Genomic DNA, 16,652 nt, shown 5'->3' with positions numbered 1-16,652 from the left:
GCCGCGGGGCAGGCGCCGCGGGGGCCGGTGCGGGCCGGGCCGCCCGCTCCGCTTCCCTGCGGCCGCTGCTGCGTCGCTACAAGGCTCCGCGCCCCCTTGGCGCCGGGCTCGCCTGTGACCCACAGCAGAGATGAAGTTTTCTGTGTTTATTGGATTTAGCGTGTTTAGCGCTGTTGGTTCTCGCCGACGAGCTTGTAAGGAGTAAGGGGAAGGTGCAGCGTGCGCCTGGGCTGCGTTCCTGCCGCTCCTGCTGAGGCGAGGCCGAGCGAGCTGCGGGGCCCGGGTTCCTGGTGGCAGGAGGGGCRCGCGGGGCTCTCTCTGGGATGGAATCAGGGAAACGTGTCCGTGACGTTGTGTGAGCGTCATGCTCGTTCCCAAATGAGCAGGGCTCTGTTTTTGCAAGATTTGCTGTCCTGAGCCTGGTGGTGTTTGCACGTGAGATACACCCAGTGCCCCAGTGTTGATGTGCTGCTGTCTGCCAGGGTGGTCTGTGATCCAGGGCAGGGCCAGAAAAGGAGTATGTCATGATAGGAGCTGGATTGCCAGAAAGATTTCCCTCTGTGTTCTGTTAGGACGGATAATCCCTCTTCTTCAGGCCATTAAATGTGTCAGCAAAGCACTTAACGACCCACGGAAGTAACTGGTGTCTTTAACTGGTGTCTTTAAAAGGTCCGTTGCTACCAGAACATGTGCTTTATAACAACATCAAAGCCGTGCTTTTTCAGATAAATTCTCAGGGGGTGCCAGATACTGAGAAACCAGAATTTGTGTTAATGAAGAAGCTCCGCAGGTGTGGGACAGGCCCRGCGCTCGGGTGCTCGGGCACCTGGGCTGGAGGGCAGGGGCAGTGGATGGAGTGACTGTCTGAGAGCGGCTCCTCCTCGTGCGGGGCCCTTGAGATCACTYGCTGGTTTTAAGCATTGCTGGGTATTTTAAAACTCCCTTTTTACAGGTTAYTTTTCTTTAGGCTTATAAGCCTTCTTTGCGCTGGTTAAAAGGAGCTTGCATTAACGTGAAAATTAAGAAAATGATTGATGTAAACTTTTATTAGAGTAGAAAAAAGCCACAGTTCATTCTGAAATGAACAAATTTATATATAATATAAAACTCAGGTCTGGAATTCATTTTTGTGATAACTTTTCTTCACTGTGCTCTAATGAAACCYTTAACAGGATAATAGAGATACTGTAATTAGGAAGCCAGACAGTTTGTCTGAAAGATTTTCTTTTTTCTTTCTTTTTTTTTTTCCTGCATCTAAATGTTAATTAACCCATGAGGCAAGGGAACAAGGAGCATCACTGAAGCATGGAACAATAGTGAATTAAAGGAAATATTCATGTATAAAGAAAGGGAACTGGAGATTAAGGAAATAAAAGGAGGCGGCTGGTGGATCTCGCGGGCTCTTTCTCCTGCTCGGCTGTGTCTCAGGGGCTGTCACCGCTCTGCAGAGCCGCGTGACGAGGACTTTCTGCTCCAGCTTCCTTGCAGAGCTGCAGTATCTACCAGGCCAGAAAGGCTTTCTAGTAAAATTACTATTAGGTAGTTTGATTTCATTTAATGATATACTTAATTTGCATAGGCAAGGCTTTTATATAGGGACTTATCTACTMTGCAAGTTATGAGTACTGATAGGTTTTTTTCTCTTATCATTTGCCTTCTTCAACTTTCATTATGAATACAGTGAACAACTGGGATGATAGATTCCCCAGGAAAGCTTGGTAGCTACACAAATTAATCTGCAATCTTATTTTATGTGTGCATGATAACTTTGATTTTCACACAAAGATGTGCTTTGGTATGCCTGCGTAAATTGCCCTGTTGATATTCGGTGGAATGAAAAAGATTCAGCAGCAGATCTAGAATACAATTCCATGTCTGCCAGGATTGTTTTTCACAATATTATTTTCCATATCTCTCAGAGAAGTTTTAGTATATACCCTAGACCTTAAGTCTGCTTTCCAACATGCATTTCTTTCTGTAAATAGACCTACATCTATATAGAAATAGAACACATGTTGTTCTATTGCTAGTGTTCCTTCGTTGCCAATGTTTCTTCATTGGCAAATACATGGTAATTATATGTGTATAAACTTTCCCTTTACTTCTGCATTTTAAGGCATGCAAGATCAAGAAACTATGTTTCTGAATCTGAAGTGTACAAGCTGGAATCTGTACCCTTGGATTTTGGTGACTACCATCCGCTAAAGCCCATTACAGTAAGTTTCRTGTTGCACTCTTAGAAAATGAATGTGAACTGAAAATGATTGTGTGCCTCTTCTTACTCCTGTTCTTTTAAAATGAAATGRATTTGAAGTTGTTGGTATTAGTAAAAGTTGTTTTCTATGTCAATGGCTTGTTGTTTTTGAAATATCAAGGTTTTTTTCTGTATTGTGTGCCTTTTTAAAATCTTTGTTAGTGATGTTATATGTGAAAAATGATTTCTTTTTGACTAAGACAGCATCCCAAACTTTTAGTGTTTCTTAGTTGCACTAAGTGCTAAATAATAAGTTGCTAGATTACGAGTAACTTGCCTAATTGCTTGATGTAAGGTTTGTTTTGGGGTTAACTTCCAGTCAGCTATGCGCTTTAAAATATTTACCATTGCTCTAATGTCTGAGAGGCTTTTAAAACTGCCCCCAGCTTCCAAGAGATGATAGTTGTACACCAGTGAATGGTAAATAGAGAGCAGCTTCCTCYAGGGCAGGCAGTGGGGGCGGTAAGATGGACGCCTTGGGAATGGATTTGCTGTGCCGGGCTTGAGTGCTGTGAAAGAGAAGTGAAGATGAGACTGCAAGAAGAAATCAAACAGCAAAAAAGAAATGGGAGGAGAGAGAGGAGGTCAATAAAATAACTTGAAATGGTTATATTTAAATTCTGTAGAATCAGAAGTTTAAAAAGTTATTGACATGAAGCCTCAGTCTTTGAGAGGAAAAAGACGTGTTTCTCTTCAAATGCTAATGCTGATTCTAAAGTAGTTCTTGTAGATGGGTCTTTGTTTCACTGAAATAGCACCATTTATGTACTCCATAGCCTGATAACTTATTAAAGGGAATAAGTTAAACCCTTTTTATTTAATTATTTTAAATTTTTCTTCTAGGTTACTGAATCCAAGACTAAGAAAATGAGCCGAAAAGGAAGCACTTCTTCTACCTCTTCTTCTTCTTCCAGTTCTATGATAGACCCACTGAGCAGTGTGTTGGATGGTACCGATCCCTTGTCTTTATTTGCAGCAGCTGCAGATCCAGTGTCTACTAATGCTGCCATGGTAATATGAGAGGACTGTTATCTCAATTAAAAACAATGAAAACAATGGAACACACACAAAATCCAGTGAAGTTAAATATATTTGTCTCACCAATGTAAAGATTATTTTAATGCAGAATTCAATAAATTTGATTTGTTTGAAGGTAATATTAATTTATACAATAGAAGAAGCCTTTCTGGTTTTCTTTTTTAATTTGTCTTGTGTTTAACTATGGACTTTTTTTTCAGTGTTGTAGCTTGTAGAAGAGGCAGTTGCCTCTTGAAAAATTCTGACTCTTAAAATTGACCTTCATGTCCTTTTTTTAACAGATTTGTTTTTAACATTTGCACTCATACTTTTCTCACAGGATAGTACACGAAAGAAACGTGATAAAGATGACAGCTCAGCAGTAGGAAGCGATTTTGAACCATGGTCAAGCAAACGCAGTGAAATTCTTGCCAGATACACAACAACAGAGAAGCTCTCTATTGTAAGTGACATTTTCTCCAAGTTTATTTTTACTGGAACTTAAATGGATTTGCTGTTCTGTAATTATTCACTGAACTAATAGTGATCCTATAAATTTCACTTTTAGCACAATGGGAAGCTGTACTACAAGTTTTCCCTTATGACTAATTGTTTTTGAACCAAGTCCAGAAGTCTGTTTATCACTGAAACCATTGCTTTGTCCCTTTCTATTGATACAGCTGACTTACGGTTCATTTTTATTTCYAAATGATTAGAGGCTTAATTAGCTATGTAATTACTCCTTGTAATGCTGGCAGCTGGCAAAAGTGTTTTCTAAAAGTCTGCTTTTTCTGTTTCTTCACAGAACTTGTACATGGGATCTGAAAAAGGTAAATGGTTTCTCTATACCGAATAGCAACATTTTTGCTTGATATAAGGTACCATTTTTGTTTTTGAATAAGACTCTGCTTGTTTTTTTTTTCCCTTAAAATTGTTAATAAAAACAAACCCAATGACAAACCTGTTTTATATTCCTGCAGGCTGCTGAATTCATTAATGCGTATTTTGGAAGGAAGTGGAATTCAGTATCTTTCACTGCTTAGGCTTAAAGCTTAAAACTTCCCCCTGATTAAAGTGAGGATCGTGTTTAGCAACTTTTCTATTTGCTGGAAGGGAAAGAAGTCCCTTTGGATCCTGTTCAGTTATTCTCTTTATATGAAAGTAAAATGATTTCAAATGCATGCTGAGTGTTCAGAAAAGAGCCAAATCTTAAATTTTTTATAATGTTTTCTAGTGAAGGAAATCTGGGCTAAGTAGTCATAGCTGGTTTCATAGTAAAACTAAATTTTTATGTGCAACTAAACAGGATTTCAGCCTTTGCCAAAAATTACGAGACACTTCTTCAGAATGTGAATAGTTTTGGATTGGAACAGGTTGTCCAGAGAGGCTATGAAATCTTCATCCTTGGGTATCTTTAGATTTGGCTGCATATGACCCTGCACAGCCTGATATAACTTCAAAGTTGGGCCTGCTTTAAAGGCTGGAAGAACTGGGCCACAGATCTCCATAGGCTTCTTGTAGCCTCAATTATTGCGTGTTCCTGTTTCCTGATTCTTGCCTTACCTGTCAAACTTGCAAGGAGATCTAGAGCTCGTCATTCTGTATCCAAAATGAATGAACTGTAGGTGGGATTAAATGGATGCCAGCAATAGCCACCAAATAAACCTACCTGTCATCTGTAGTGGAAGTTGACTGTTGTCTGGGGTTGTCAAGTTTCTTTGTCATTTTTCCTTGAGCTTAAAACTTTAAAGAACTCAAACATAATGTCCTTTGTAGGAAAAACCACAGCTCCTGGCTCAGCAGTTTCTGAGAAAGTAAGGACAAGGTTAGAAGAACTGGATGACCTGGAAGAGGTGAGCAGTCTTTCTTACCTGATGACATTCCTGCTTTGAAACTGAAATAAATTTGTGTAGTAGATATCTTTAGGAAACTTTAAGAGGTTCCTGATTCTGCATATGCTTATGCACTGTTCTTAAATACAGTTTTCTACTGTCTAAAAAGAAAGTGATTCATAACTTATTTTCTTAAAACCTGAATCTGTTGAAGTAGATTCAGACTCTGCTGAAGAGTCAAAAATTAGGAAATTGTTATAACTCTTTTTCKTTCTTCTTTTTTTTTTCCTTTCTTTCTTTTTTGTCCGATCATTTGACTCTCTAGTTGTTTACTGTTCTACTCTGTTTTACTGTTCTACCTCCCTTACTAAGTAGATTTGTGCTCTCTTAACAGGGATCACAAAAAGAGCTGTTGAATTTGACTCAGCAGGATTACATGAATCGAATTGAGGAACTTAACCAGTCATTGAAAGATGCCTGGTCCTCTGATCAAAAAGTGAAGGCTCTAAAAATAGTCATTCAGGTCAGTTTTACATTTTCGTGGTTTTGTTCTGTACAGARTTAATGCGGGTCTTCTGTTATTTTTGTTTTACAGTGGAACCTTTTTCTTAATATAAAGGATTTTATGGCTTGTGACAACAGTTGAATTTTCAACTTCCTTATTGTTAATGGAAATCCTCTTCGGGATTTATTGGAATACTAAAATTAGGAAAATCTCCCTTAGAATTTAAGTACTCGATTGATGAAACTCTTACTGTATCAAAGGATTTGTCATGATAATTTGGAAATAGCATCCCTATCTTTTAAGATACTTCTTGCATCTATGAGTGTACACACCCACATGCACACTTTTTTTTTTTTGGTATTAAAAAATAGTGTAGGCCAGTAATAAGGCACAATAACTTAAAAACTAGCAGAAGGATAACGTATGTGCAGAGGTTGTTTCTCATGCAGTTCATTGCAGTAGCTACAAAAAGACCTGTCTTTTTATGTTTAGTGAGAGGCTGGAGGAGAATAAAAGTGCTTTTGTTTTGGTTCCGTAAAGGGAATTTTGGAATACTTTCAGGCAGAAAAAAAGCTTCAACAGATGACATATGTCTCTTTATTTAGGACTTCTGAATTGAAACCGTTAGAGAAACAATTTCTCTTTCCTTTCTAAAAATCTATTTTTAAGTATTTTTTATCTCACTTTTATTACAGTATCACACAGCAGATCAGAGGTATAACACAAACTTGATAAGGTCTTGGTAATCCCTGTTTTACCAAGCACGTAGGCTGATATCCCATGCAGCAGGCAGCAAATTTTAAAGGCAAAATGCAGTGGGTTGGAGAAGAAGAATGGATAGGATATCAGTAAAACAGTCATGTTATACTTAAGTTATTGGAGTGCACATTTCATATCTGTAGTTAGACGATTCGTATCATAGTGTGGAGTTTGCTACCTGCCTGCTCGTCATTAGCTTTTGTGCTCTGGGGATTTCAATCTGAAGGGGACAGGATAATTTGAGGGTATTGATTAGAGTGTATGGGATGGAATTTTTCTTGAAGAGAGTGGCCTACCAGCAGCAGAGGACAATTTAAGATTGATTTATTTATGGTTATTCAGTCTTCCTTTTGGGTCATTTAGGTTGATGAGCTGTGAGAGGAAAAAATAGGACAATTAAATGTTCCCTTGTTTGACTTGGCCTTTAGAAAAGGCCACAGGCAGAGTGCATCGGAGGACAGAGGAGATAATGACATCCTTAAAAGCTATAAAACTGATGTAATGTTAATAGTCATCAAGAGAGGTTATATAAAGGTTCCTATTTTTTTCTTTTTTTGGGTCATGGTAGATGGAGAACTATTTGCTGTATTTTCAGCCTAAGTCTTGTCAAAGATAACAAGGGAAATACTACAAAAATTGACCATGAGTGGTGGTCAGAAAATGATCCATGACCTTTCATTACTAATATTCAATTGTAATATTAGGAAATCAACACTTATTCAGGAAAACCATTTGCTATATGCAGCATTATGAGTTAGGAATRTTTTCATTTAAAAAAAAGGATAAATATAAGCAATTTTGATACAAATTTCCTAAAAGGAGGCACAAAACCCAGTCGTCCTAGAAACGACAGTATTTCAGTTAGGTTGGTGGTGACTGATATAAAAAGCAAATGTGTGTGTGTATGTATCTGTGTATATGTATATATGTGTGTGTGTGTGTATATATATAGAAGTATTGATGTTCAGATTATCACTGCGTGTCAGCCATAGTAAGTGTATATACACRCGCGCACACACACGTTTATTTTCAGCATAGCATCGCTGTGTTTTATTTTTCTTCACCCAAGACTTTTAGTATTGTATCAATCATCTTTTAAGGTCTTTAATTGTCTCTCTATTGAGAAATGTATATTTATACACTTTCACATTTTATTGGAAATGTATATGTTGCATTGGTGCATACTTGTTCATTTCAGTGGTTGGTTCTTCATGTTGGTTCTTTCCATCTGTAGTTACTAGTCTATTCTAATCTATCTGGAGTATGAACACAAACTTGCATCCATCCACTGATTTCTTTTTTTCTCCTTCTAGTGTTCTAAGCTTCTTTCAGACACAACAGTAATTCAGTTTTATCCAAGTAAATTTGTTTTAATTACAGACATTCTTGATACATTTGGTAAGTATCTGAAGTGTAAGATTTATTACATAATAACAAAATATTTTTTTACAGTGCTAGAAAGTATGTTATAAAAATATTATACTTYGCTTTCTCAGTAGTTTACTTTCTCGGTTGTCTCTTTTTTTTCAAGTAAGTCATTCTTAAAGTGCTGGAATGACCCAGTTTTCACACTGAATATTTGCMATGTGAACACTTGGACAGCAGTGGTGTGAATGTGATTGGTGAAAAGTTCTCATTAGTGAAATATTTAAAAACTAAATACTCCATTTGTGTTTCTGTCCTCTGTATTACTGCAAATCTAGAAAAATATCCCCAGAAAAAATTTTGACCACACTATACTTATGAAAATATTTTGCTTTTGACAGTCTCTTGAACCTTTATCTCATTCAGTCTTTTTAAATATAAAGAGGTCAAGAAGTTTGCTTTAGCTGAATAGGGAATAGTGATCAGAATGTATTAGTACTGAGTTAAGTATTTTTATTAATTTAAATTATCCTTTTTATGATATTACCACCTTCAAACAAATTTTGTGTATTTTTTCTACTATATTATGAAATGGTTTATGGTGACATCATGGTTGAAAGATAAGCTGGCTTTGAACAGGATACGCTGTGCGGGTTAAAAAAAAAAAAAATCCCCTTTCTTCTACATGCTCTTTCCTCTTTGCTGAAAGTTGTTTAAGAAAACTTAATATCTGAACTCAGCTAGCACAGGACACCAACTAGCCTTTCTTGGCTCGAGAGTAATCTGACCTGTGTGCAACCTTTACACTTAATGGAGCCAGATAAATTTTTTATAGTGTGTAAGTTCTAAAATCAGGCCATTAATATTTCAACCTCACTAGAGGGCAGCATAATGTTAAAATTCCAAGAACTTTTTTCCAAGTGACTTCAGTGCATATTGGAAAGAGAACCCCTGTGTCAGCATTCTGTGTTTTACAGCGTATGAATGATGTCCTTTTGTTTTGTTCAACAGGGAAGTTGGTGTATGAAAGAATTTTGTCAATGTGTATGGACAATCGTGCGTCTTTGCCAGGTAACTTTGTGTCTGTTTATACTGTGTCATGGAATAAATCATGGTTGAACTGATTTGAGAAAGGTTAGATGGGACCTGTGCTACTATAGCTCATATGAAAAAAATACCCCATATCCAGTTATTCATTTTTAACAAAAATAGAATATTCATAACTTCCTGCTTCCATCATTCGCAATGTTTGAAGTTTACTTTTTTACTAATAAAAGATATTTGTGTTTTTTCACATTAATTGATCAGAATTTAAATATAGTTGCTACAGATATGATGAATTATTGGTATAAACATTAATGAAGGCAGAGGGTCCCATAGCATGTGACGGTTGCTGAGCATAGCTATGTGCCYTCTGGAGAGCCCATCTCCTGCCGCAGCTATCCAGGTGCTGGAGTCATTGCAGGGGGTGTTGGGAGCTTCCAGAACAGTTACAAAAGCAAGAGGGAAGAAGGAAAATCTGCAGTGCAGTACTCTGTGAAACTCGTGGAGGAAACTCACTGATATTTATAAATAAGATATTCCCAGCAGAAGCTGCTTGAGTAGCTTTATTGGTGAGAGAAGAGGGGTTCTTCCTTCCTAACCATCTTGCCTCTGACATGGGATAGATCCCAAGAAGCYCTTTTGTTGCCTTCTGTTCGAGGTAACCTGGAGGAGGAGGGGGCAGTTAGCCATGCATGTCACCCTGGTCAGAGCCCTGTCCTCATAACCCATCTGTTCCATGCTGGGCTGGCAGCTTTTTCCTGCTGGCAGCTGATATAAATAGTCCTATAGATGAAGAGAAGACTGCCCTACAATGTTAAATGCACAGYGTATAAAAACAAATTTTGTTCCAGGATTTAATATCTTCTGCTTCTTCCAATATRATTTTAAATAGTGTTCACTAAAAAWTTTATTACTTTCAGAGTAAAGAATTTGAATGCCTGAACTTCTTTGATCCTCTATATTTTTATGCATTGTTAGGGATTCCCTATGTTTCTTACCCTTTCCACTCCCATGGGAAGGCAGAGTTCATATTTTCAGTWGAGTTAAGATTAGTTTTTGAGTTCTTGACTTTGCAACTTTTAAAATGTTCCTTAATGCAAGTGGAAACTCCAGTTACTGCTTGCTATAGTTTGTATAATCAGTTCTTAACTACTGCAAGTGAGAGCAGGGGATCAAACATATTGCCTAGTTTAGCATGGTGTACCAAATTTAAAATCTAGAGTGAAAAGTAACTTATTTGCAGACAGAACATAACTGTTTCTGGCATGGGATTTTCTTTTGCAGATAATTTTTCTCCAGAGAGTGTTAATGATACAGCTAAAGAAACTTGCTTAAACTGGTTTTTCAAGATTGCATCAATCCGAGAACTCATTCCCAGATTGTATCCTTGTCACATGAGACTGTGAGAATGTGTCCACAGGTTTTTCATAGAATCTTTCAAGCAAACCCACAGTAGTGTTGTCTATAGTGACTTTATTTCATTTGTTTTGGGATAAATAATTTTGAATTATATTTGACAAAACTTTGACAAAAGTAACCCGAATGCKGAATTATTTCCTATGGTTAATATAGCAGTGATAGAACTGATGTGTGAAAGCATGGGAAGAAATGAAAATCTAGATACATTGTAAAGACTCAGAAAATATAGTGAGGTTAATTAGAGAATGCCTTAAGATAGTGCTTCAGTAYGTATGTGGTGTAAAACTTTGTTTTTGTATGGCATATCTTTTTTATTATTTTTTTTCCTTAATTTCACTTTGTTTTAGTTATGTGGAAGCAGCAATATTGAAGTGCAATAAGTTCCTATCCAAAATGTAAGAGCAAATATTAAAAATGAGAAGGAAATGAATGGGCAGGCTTATAAACTAATGTGAGAAAGTAAGCATCCCAAGTTCCATGGGTAATGGTGAATAGTTCTGGGAGGAAGAAGTATTGAGGAGCTTTGGAGTTTCTGGTGAGAACACCATGAAGTCACTTCCAAGTACAAGGAATACAACAATATCTGCCGTTACAGAACACTCATAATTGTGGCATTAAAAATTTGCAAATTAGAAGGCGGTTGTTTGGGATGGTGAAGAGGAAAGCAAGATTGCTGAGAAGAAGAGTGGAGGGGGAGAAAGAAGGGTTAGAAAACTGAAAGGAATGTCTYAGTGCACTGTATTGTTAGAGACAGGCAGGAGCAACAGTGTAGGAGTGGTGAACCACTAMCAGAATGAATGCTGTAATCCAAATTGCTACTCTGGTGACAACTTCATTATTACTTTTTCAAAAAATGAACTGTGGGAAAATGAGAAATAGAAGGAGTTCTGACAATACTTTAAGWGAATACTCTTTTTATGTTGAAATACAAGCTTTCTAGAGCTTTATTCTTTCCCCACATTAGAGAAGAGGGTTTACTTTCTGTTGTCTGTTTATAATTTTAAGCATCCAGCTGGGCTGCTCCTGGAAGGAAACATTGCAATTCAAGTATAGGATGTTTGTGGCTGCACAGACACATTCAATTTAACTCCTGAAATAAAATTTTCTGTTAATATGCTTTATCTGTGGAATGTGTTCCTGTGCACAGTCAGCAGGACAGCCACTCAAGCTATCCATGGGTGGTGTAATTCTGTTATTGATTGTTAAATTTCAATTTAATTTCTGAAAAATCTTAACAGGGGGATCTCAGAATGTCTCCCACGATTAACGTCTATGATTAGAGGAATTGGAGATCCGCTGGTTGCAGTCTATGCGAGAGCGTACCTCTGCAGGGTAGGCTACCATTTAACATTTAACCATTAAACCTGTATCAAATACTTAGTACAGCTAGTTCTGCCCTAAAGGAAACTTGAACGGTAGTTTTTCTCAAAATTACTCAACAGTCTGTCTGTCCCTAAATAGCAAAAGCTCTTTTGTTTTAATAAAATGTAGTCTTCCTTCAAATGTTTATAATTAACAAGTAACTTTCTCTGCTTCTTACACTAACTAGTCTTACCGCTTCAGGGAGGCAGAAGTTAGCAACTTAAGTGTAAGGAGAGTTTGATACAACATGCTCTTATCTGATGGCTGGAAGCTGCATTTTATAGTTGATACATGCTTTTCTTCATTTTGTCTTCCTCCCCCTACTGCTGGCCTGCAGTGGTGGGCAAAGGGCTGGCCCACTCCTCAGTAAGCAGCCGTGTGACGGAGTGTCCCTACAGCTTGGCTGGGGTCTTGTCCACAGCTATTCCTGCAGTCACCTGAACAGCTCAGCCAGGGCAAAAGTACCCAAAGAGAGACCTAAAATGCCTCAGAAAAGCCATCAGTGGTGGGAAGATACTTGTCAACTRCAATTGGGAGTAGTGGCAAAGAACTTGAGTACAATTAGGAGGTGTTGGGACTGTGAGATRGCAATACTTAGGTGAGGGTCAGTGCCGTTATCAAATGTCCCAAATGTGGTCAGCATTGATGTAGCCAGTGAGCCTGAATAAACTATCCAGTCTGCTTTTAATATGCTCTTCATATGAATTCCTGCATCTGCAAGTAATCACTAGCCTCTGCCTTGRTGGATGAGCTGCTTGTGAGTTTATTTGAATCTTGAAATACAGTAATGTCTGCATTTTTGTCATAGCTTAATCGTTCCTGCTACGTAGTACAAGATTTCTGAGGGTTTGTAGAAAGCAATTTGGATGAATATTTATGTAGAGTCTACCTTATTACTCCTAATAACTCTAAAAGATCCCTAATGATAGAGCTATTAAGACTAATAGCCTAATAACAATAATTGGAATTTTGTACTAAGGAAGAGTTTAACGTGCCCTTTTTGTCCTTACAAAGTAAATAATAAAAGTTTTCTTGGAATAAAGTATCAGCTATCARAATGCTGACTTTGAAGGAGGATGTTTAATATTCTGTAATACTTGTATTGGCATTATATTAATCCTCCCTAATAGTTTTTGTTTTCAGTATCTTCCCATTTTTTTCAAAACTGTAAGTTCCTGACTAGGAAGCCAGTACTACAGAGATGAATGATCTTTAAACACCCTTATTAAGTGTGGAAATGATCATTCTCACGTTAAACCAAGGAAATGGATCTTTGCACAGCAGGGTGATGCATTTCATTTGCCCTCCGGTTCAACAATCGAACAAAAGGAAGCAAAAACAGACAATAGATGATTGGTATTTGTGAAGTGCATGTGCTTTTTGATGAATATAGCTAGATTTCCTATGCTCTGGAGTCCCCAAAACTGAGACCTTTTGCTTTGCTTGAAGAGAGGAGTCTTAAGCTGTTGTAGTGTTTCAGTTGGTTGGTGTTTTGAGGAGTAGAGGTGAAGAGGGAAGTGTTAAGTCTGAGCTCTTACTGCTTCTCATTCACTTCTGCTTTTTCTTTTCTCCCTCTTCTTCCCCCCTACCGTATTATTGAAAACGACAGTCCTTTCTGGTCTAGTTCCTCTTGCATTTGTAACTCATTGCATAAGCCTTGTATTTGTGCATCCCAAATTTTAATAAATCATCAGTCTTCTCGTTTGGGAACTCTGCTTCATCCTGGCTGCGGCATCGATAAACATAATATAAAGCAATTTCTAAACTTTTGACTGACTTTTTTTAGTGTTCTTTACGATACACTTTCTACGTAAAATGAATATAGCCTTTGGCATTGCAGGCACTGGCCTTCATCACTGCTTACAGATGCCTATATGAGAACTGTTTTAAATGTGGCTGTAACTGCTTGAGGGTCTGCTGTCCATGGGCATAGCTGTAAGAGCAAACAAAGAAATAATCCCTCCAGCTTTTGTATGTGATTTAAGACTGTTGATTGATGGGTGTGATTGAATATGTTCCTCTAGAAAATGCATTTTTACTTTGAAGCTGGAGAACGATGGTAGACGATGGATGCAGATTAAAATCTTTCTTTTAATACAGGTTGGGATGGAAGTGGCACCACAACTGAAAGAAAGCCTTAACAAAAATTTTTTTGATTTTCTTCTAACGTTTAAACAAGTAAGCAAATATGTATTTCATTTGTCAAATGATGTAGCTGTGCTTTATAAGCAACCTACAAAAGAAATACTTCTTGAAAAATCAGAATACTTTTTTACTTAGCTACAATATGAGAAACTTTACCTACATATTGATAAATTTAATGCACCCCATTGAATATATTACTGTGCTTTAATTATATATGCTATGTGCAGGATTTTTTTTTATGCATTTAAAAAATGCATGCAGAGACTGTTTCAAAATGTCTGTTTATGATCCTGTCTGTCGTAACTTCAGTTAATACATAAGCTTTGTTTAACTTTCCTGTTGATAGCAACACTTTTTATTTTGCCAGATTCATGGGGATACAGTTCAGAATCAGCTGGTAGCACAGTGTGTGGAGATTCCCCTGTATTTGACTCTATACTCGCCTGCTATAGACTGGATTTTACAGTGTATTGCATACCGTGCTCCTGAGGTAAGTAGGTGTGGTGCTACTGGAAATGTTAGTGGAAATGTAGGAAGGTGAAGAGGTAGATTTTTTTTTTTTTTTTTTTTTTTTTTAATGCTCTATAGAGCTACTCCTAAGCAGGCTGTTTTGTTTTATTCTCCCTCCACTGCATATCTGCATAATGCAGTGCGAGGAACATGCTGCAAAACCCACCTGGAACTAGAAGAAGTCCAGAAAGACTTGTGGAGAACTGCACATACGTAGTATTTTGTAAAATTTAKGAGCACTGAAAGCATCTGATCTTGTAACACTATATATTTTATGCTAGAAGGTTTTGGAGGGAGTCGTCCGATATGAAGGTTGTGTGTCAAACATGAATCCAAAGTTTAGGCATCGTATATACATTTTTATTATATTGTAGAATTCTGTGGCATTGAACGAATCTGACACAATCTAAAATATCAACATTGAAATGTTTTGCTCTGCTTTATACAATTGATGCTCTGAAATCTAAATCTAAATGATTGGCTCTGCTTTATACAATTCATTGCACTACTCAGGTTTTAGACTTTGCATTCAGTATTGATATAGAATTTTACAGAGTTAACAAACATAAATGCTCCCTTTTCTGTGTTCTGTATGTTAAATTGTTGTATAGACTACTTCTGATTAAGCTCTGCCCTTATGTAGCAAAATCATGCTACCAGAAAGCATGAGAGAAGATTTTAAAAAAAGAAAACACGCAGCCCTAAACCTTCCCCTCCATTGTTACTTGAAAACAAAGCCTCTAGATTTGTTTAATACTGCAGGGAAGTTTAAGATAATTGTTACCTGATTAACAACCTATGTCTAAGACTGATTTGCCAAATAACTGCTGGAGGGCTCAAAGTGATGACAGCATTACTCATTTGTGGTAAAAAATTTTTAGTGTCTTTTTATCTGCTTCCTTAATTCACTGGTATAAGCTGCATTTTTTTAATCCATTTGATCAATATGTTGCAATCAATCTAAGATAGTTTAAGTTGTTTTTTAAAGATGCGTTATAACACTTCAGCAGCAGCAAGAAAGAATACTTGTTTTCACAAAGCTCATATGAGACCGCTTTAAATTCATAGGCAACATTATTGTTTCTTGCTGCTTTTAGCTAATTTTTTTTCCCTGAGTTTATTAGTTTTTTTCTGTCATACTGATATAAAAATGATTTGGGCAAACTATAGCTCTGTAATTGCTTAACATAGCRGGCTATTTTAGTTTCTGTCTGTTTTGTATTCTGCAGCAGAGCGCTCTTAATCTTCCCTCTCTAGCCAGAGGTAATTGACCTTGTTGGCAAATAGTAATTGTTCTGAGAAATGGCATGGCTGAAAGATTGCAAATTTGACTTCCATAAAATGGTGTTTTTGATTAAAATGTCACTGTACCTGCAGATGTGCTTTTATAGTGTACTACACAATTATTTCTTTCTGCTGTAAATACAGGATAAGAGGATTATTTGAATGTATTGGGTAGGTAATTAAAACAGCTTGTAACAGACTTCACTACATTAATTAAAGCTGAACTTTTCCTACATAGTCTCTGCTCACTAATTTTAATAAATAATTTTTATAGGTTCTGCTTACTGAGATGATGGAAAGATGTAAAAAATTGGGGAACAAGTAAGTATTGCACAGTCTAGAAGCTGCGAGTCTGCATAATCATGAATCCCTGCAATATAGCACTCTCTTTTCCCTTTAAAAACCATTTTGAATGTATAGCTTAGCTATTGTTCTCCCAGGAACTRACTATAGGCATAATTATGAACATTTATTTTCTTTATTTTCTACCCATGAATTCCAAAATGGTGGTAAATTGCTTGTAGAACACAAATTAAACTAGTTGCTGCACCCTATTGCCTAAGCCAAGGCTTAGGGCATTTGATGCATTCCCTGTCCACTATTCCTGTAATTCCTGCCTGTGCTTCTTTTTTTTTTTTTTTTGCCTTCCCATCCTTTCCTTCCAGCCCCTCTGTTGGCTRTAGTTATCCCATCCATGAATTTGGCAAGGGAAGTTGTAAATCATCAGACATCAGAAGGTATTAATATTCATAAGACTGCTTTCTTAAGAATGCAGATTGTAAATTTCTATCAAATGGGACCAGTGATGCTCATTCAGAAAGTAAGGTAATGCTGGGCTATTTTAAGTGCTGTCTACAATCTCTCTTAAGGTAAACAGTCTCATATGGTCTCCTTTGCAATAATGAAGGACTTTTGTGCTAACTTATGGCTGAGTTTGCCTAAAGGATTTGMCTTTCTAATGATGTCAGATTTCTTTTTTCCTGTTTGATTTATTTTAATTGTAACAATTCAGCTGATGGAAATATGACTTTCATAAGGTATATATTTTTTAAAACAGAAAAAGTTTGATATAGACTTACCCTGTCAAAGAATACTTCTGAACTGTTGTTAAAAAGAATAGCTTACCAAGCACATGAGCTACTGTTGGCCTAGCTGC

At 37.1% G+C, this 16,652-nt stretch overlaps 1 protein-coding gene across 1 annotated transcript in view; it reads left to right on the top strand.

Moving 5' to 3' along the window:
• The window catches only part of VPS35L (VPS35 endosomal protein sorting factor like), a 44,278-nt gene that overhangs the window by 53 nt on the left and 27,573 nt on the right, over positions 1–16,652 (top strand). Inside the window, exons 2-15 of the mRNA XM_026054245.1 lie at positions 2,117–2,216; positions 3,098–3,265; positions 3,612–3,734; positions 4,077–4,101; positions 5,048–5,124; positions 5,498–5,626; positions 7,681–7,765; positions 8,744–8,803; positions 10,061–10,157; positions 10,543–10,590; positions 11,434–11,527; positions 13,658–13,735; positions 14,070–14,192; positions 15,771–15,817. Of these exons, the coding sequence (XP_025910030.1) occupies positions 2,117–2,216; positions 3,098–3,265; positions 3,612–3,734; positions 4,077–4,101; positions 5,048–5,124; positions 5,498–5,626; positions 7,681–7,765; positions 8,744–8,803; positions 10,061–10,157; positions 10,543–10,590; positions 11,434–11,527; positions 13,658–13,735; positions 14,070–14,192; positions 15,771–15,817 (1,254 nt within the window). The remainder of the gene's footprint in view (positions 1–2,116; positions 2,217–3,097; positions 3,266–3,611; positions 3,735–4,076; positions 4,102–5,047; positions 5,125–5,497; positions 5,627–7,680; positions 7,766–8,743; positions 8,804–10,060; positions 10,158–10,542; positions 10,591–11,433; positions 11,528–13,657; positions 13,736–14,069; positions 14,193–15,770; positions 15,818–16,652) is intronic.

The sequence above is a fragment of the Nothoprocta perdicaria genome, unplaced genomic scaffold (assembly GCF_003342845.1).
Source record: "Nothoprocta perdicaria isolate Ctin4 unplaced genomic scaffold, notPer1 scaffold_12, whole genome shotgun sequence".
Lineage (NCBI taxonomy): Eukaryota > Metazoa > Chordata > Aves > Tinamiformes > Tinamidae > Nothoprocta > Nothoprocta perdicaria.
Note: the sequence above shows the minus strand (reverse complement) of the source record. Positions and strands in the feature narration are given on the sequence as shown.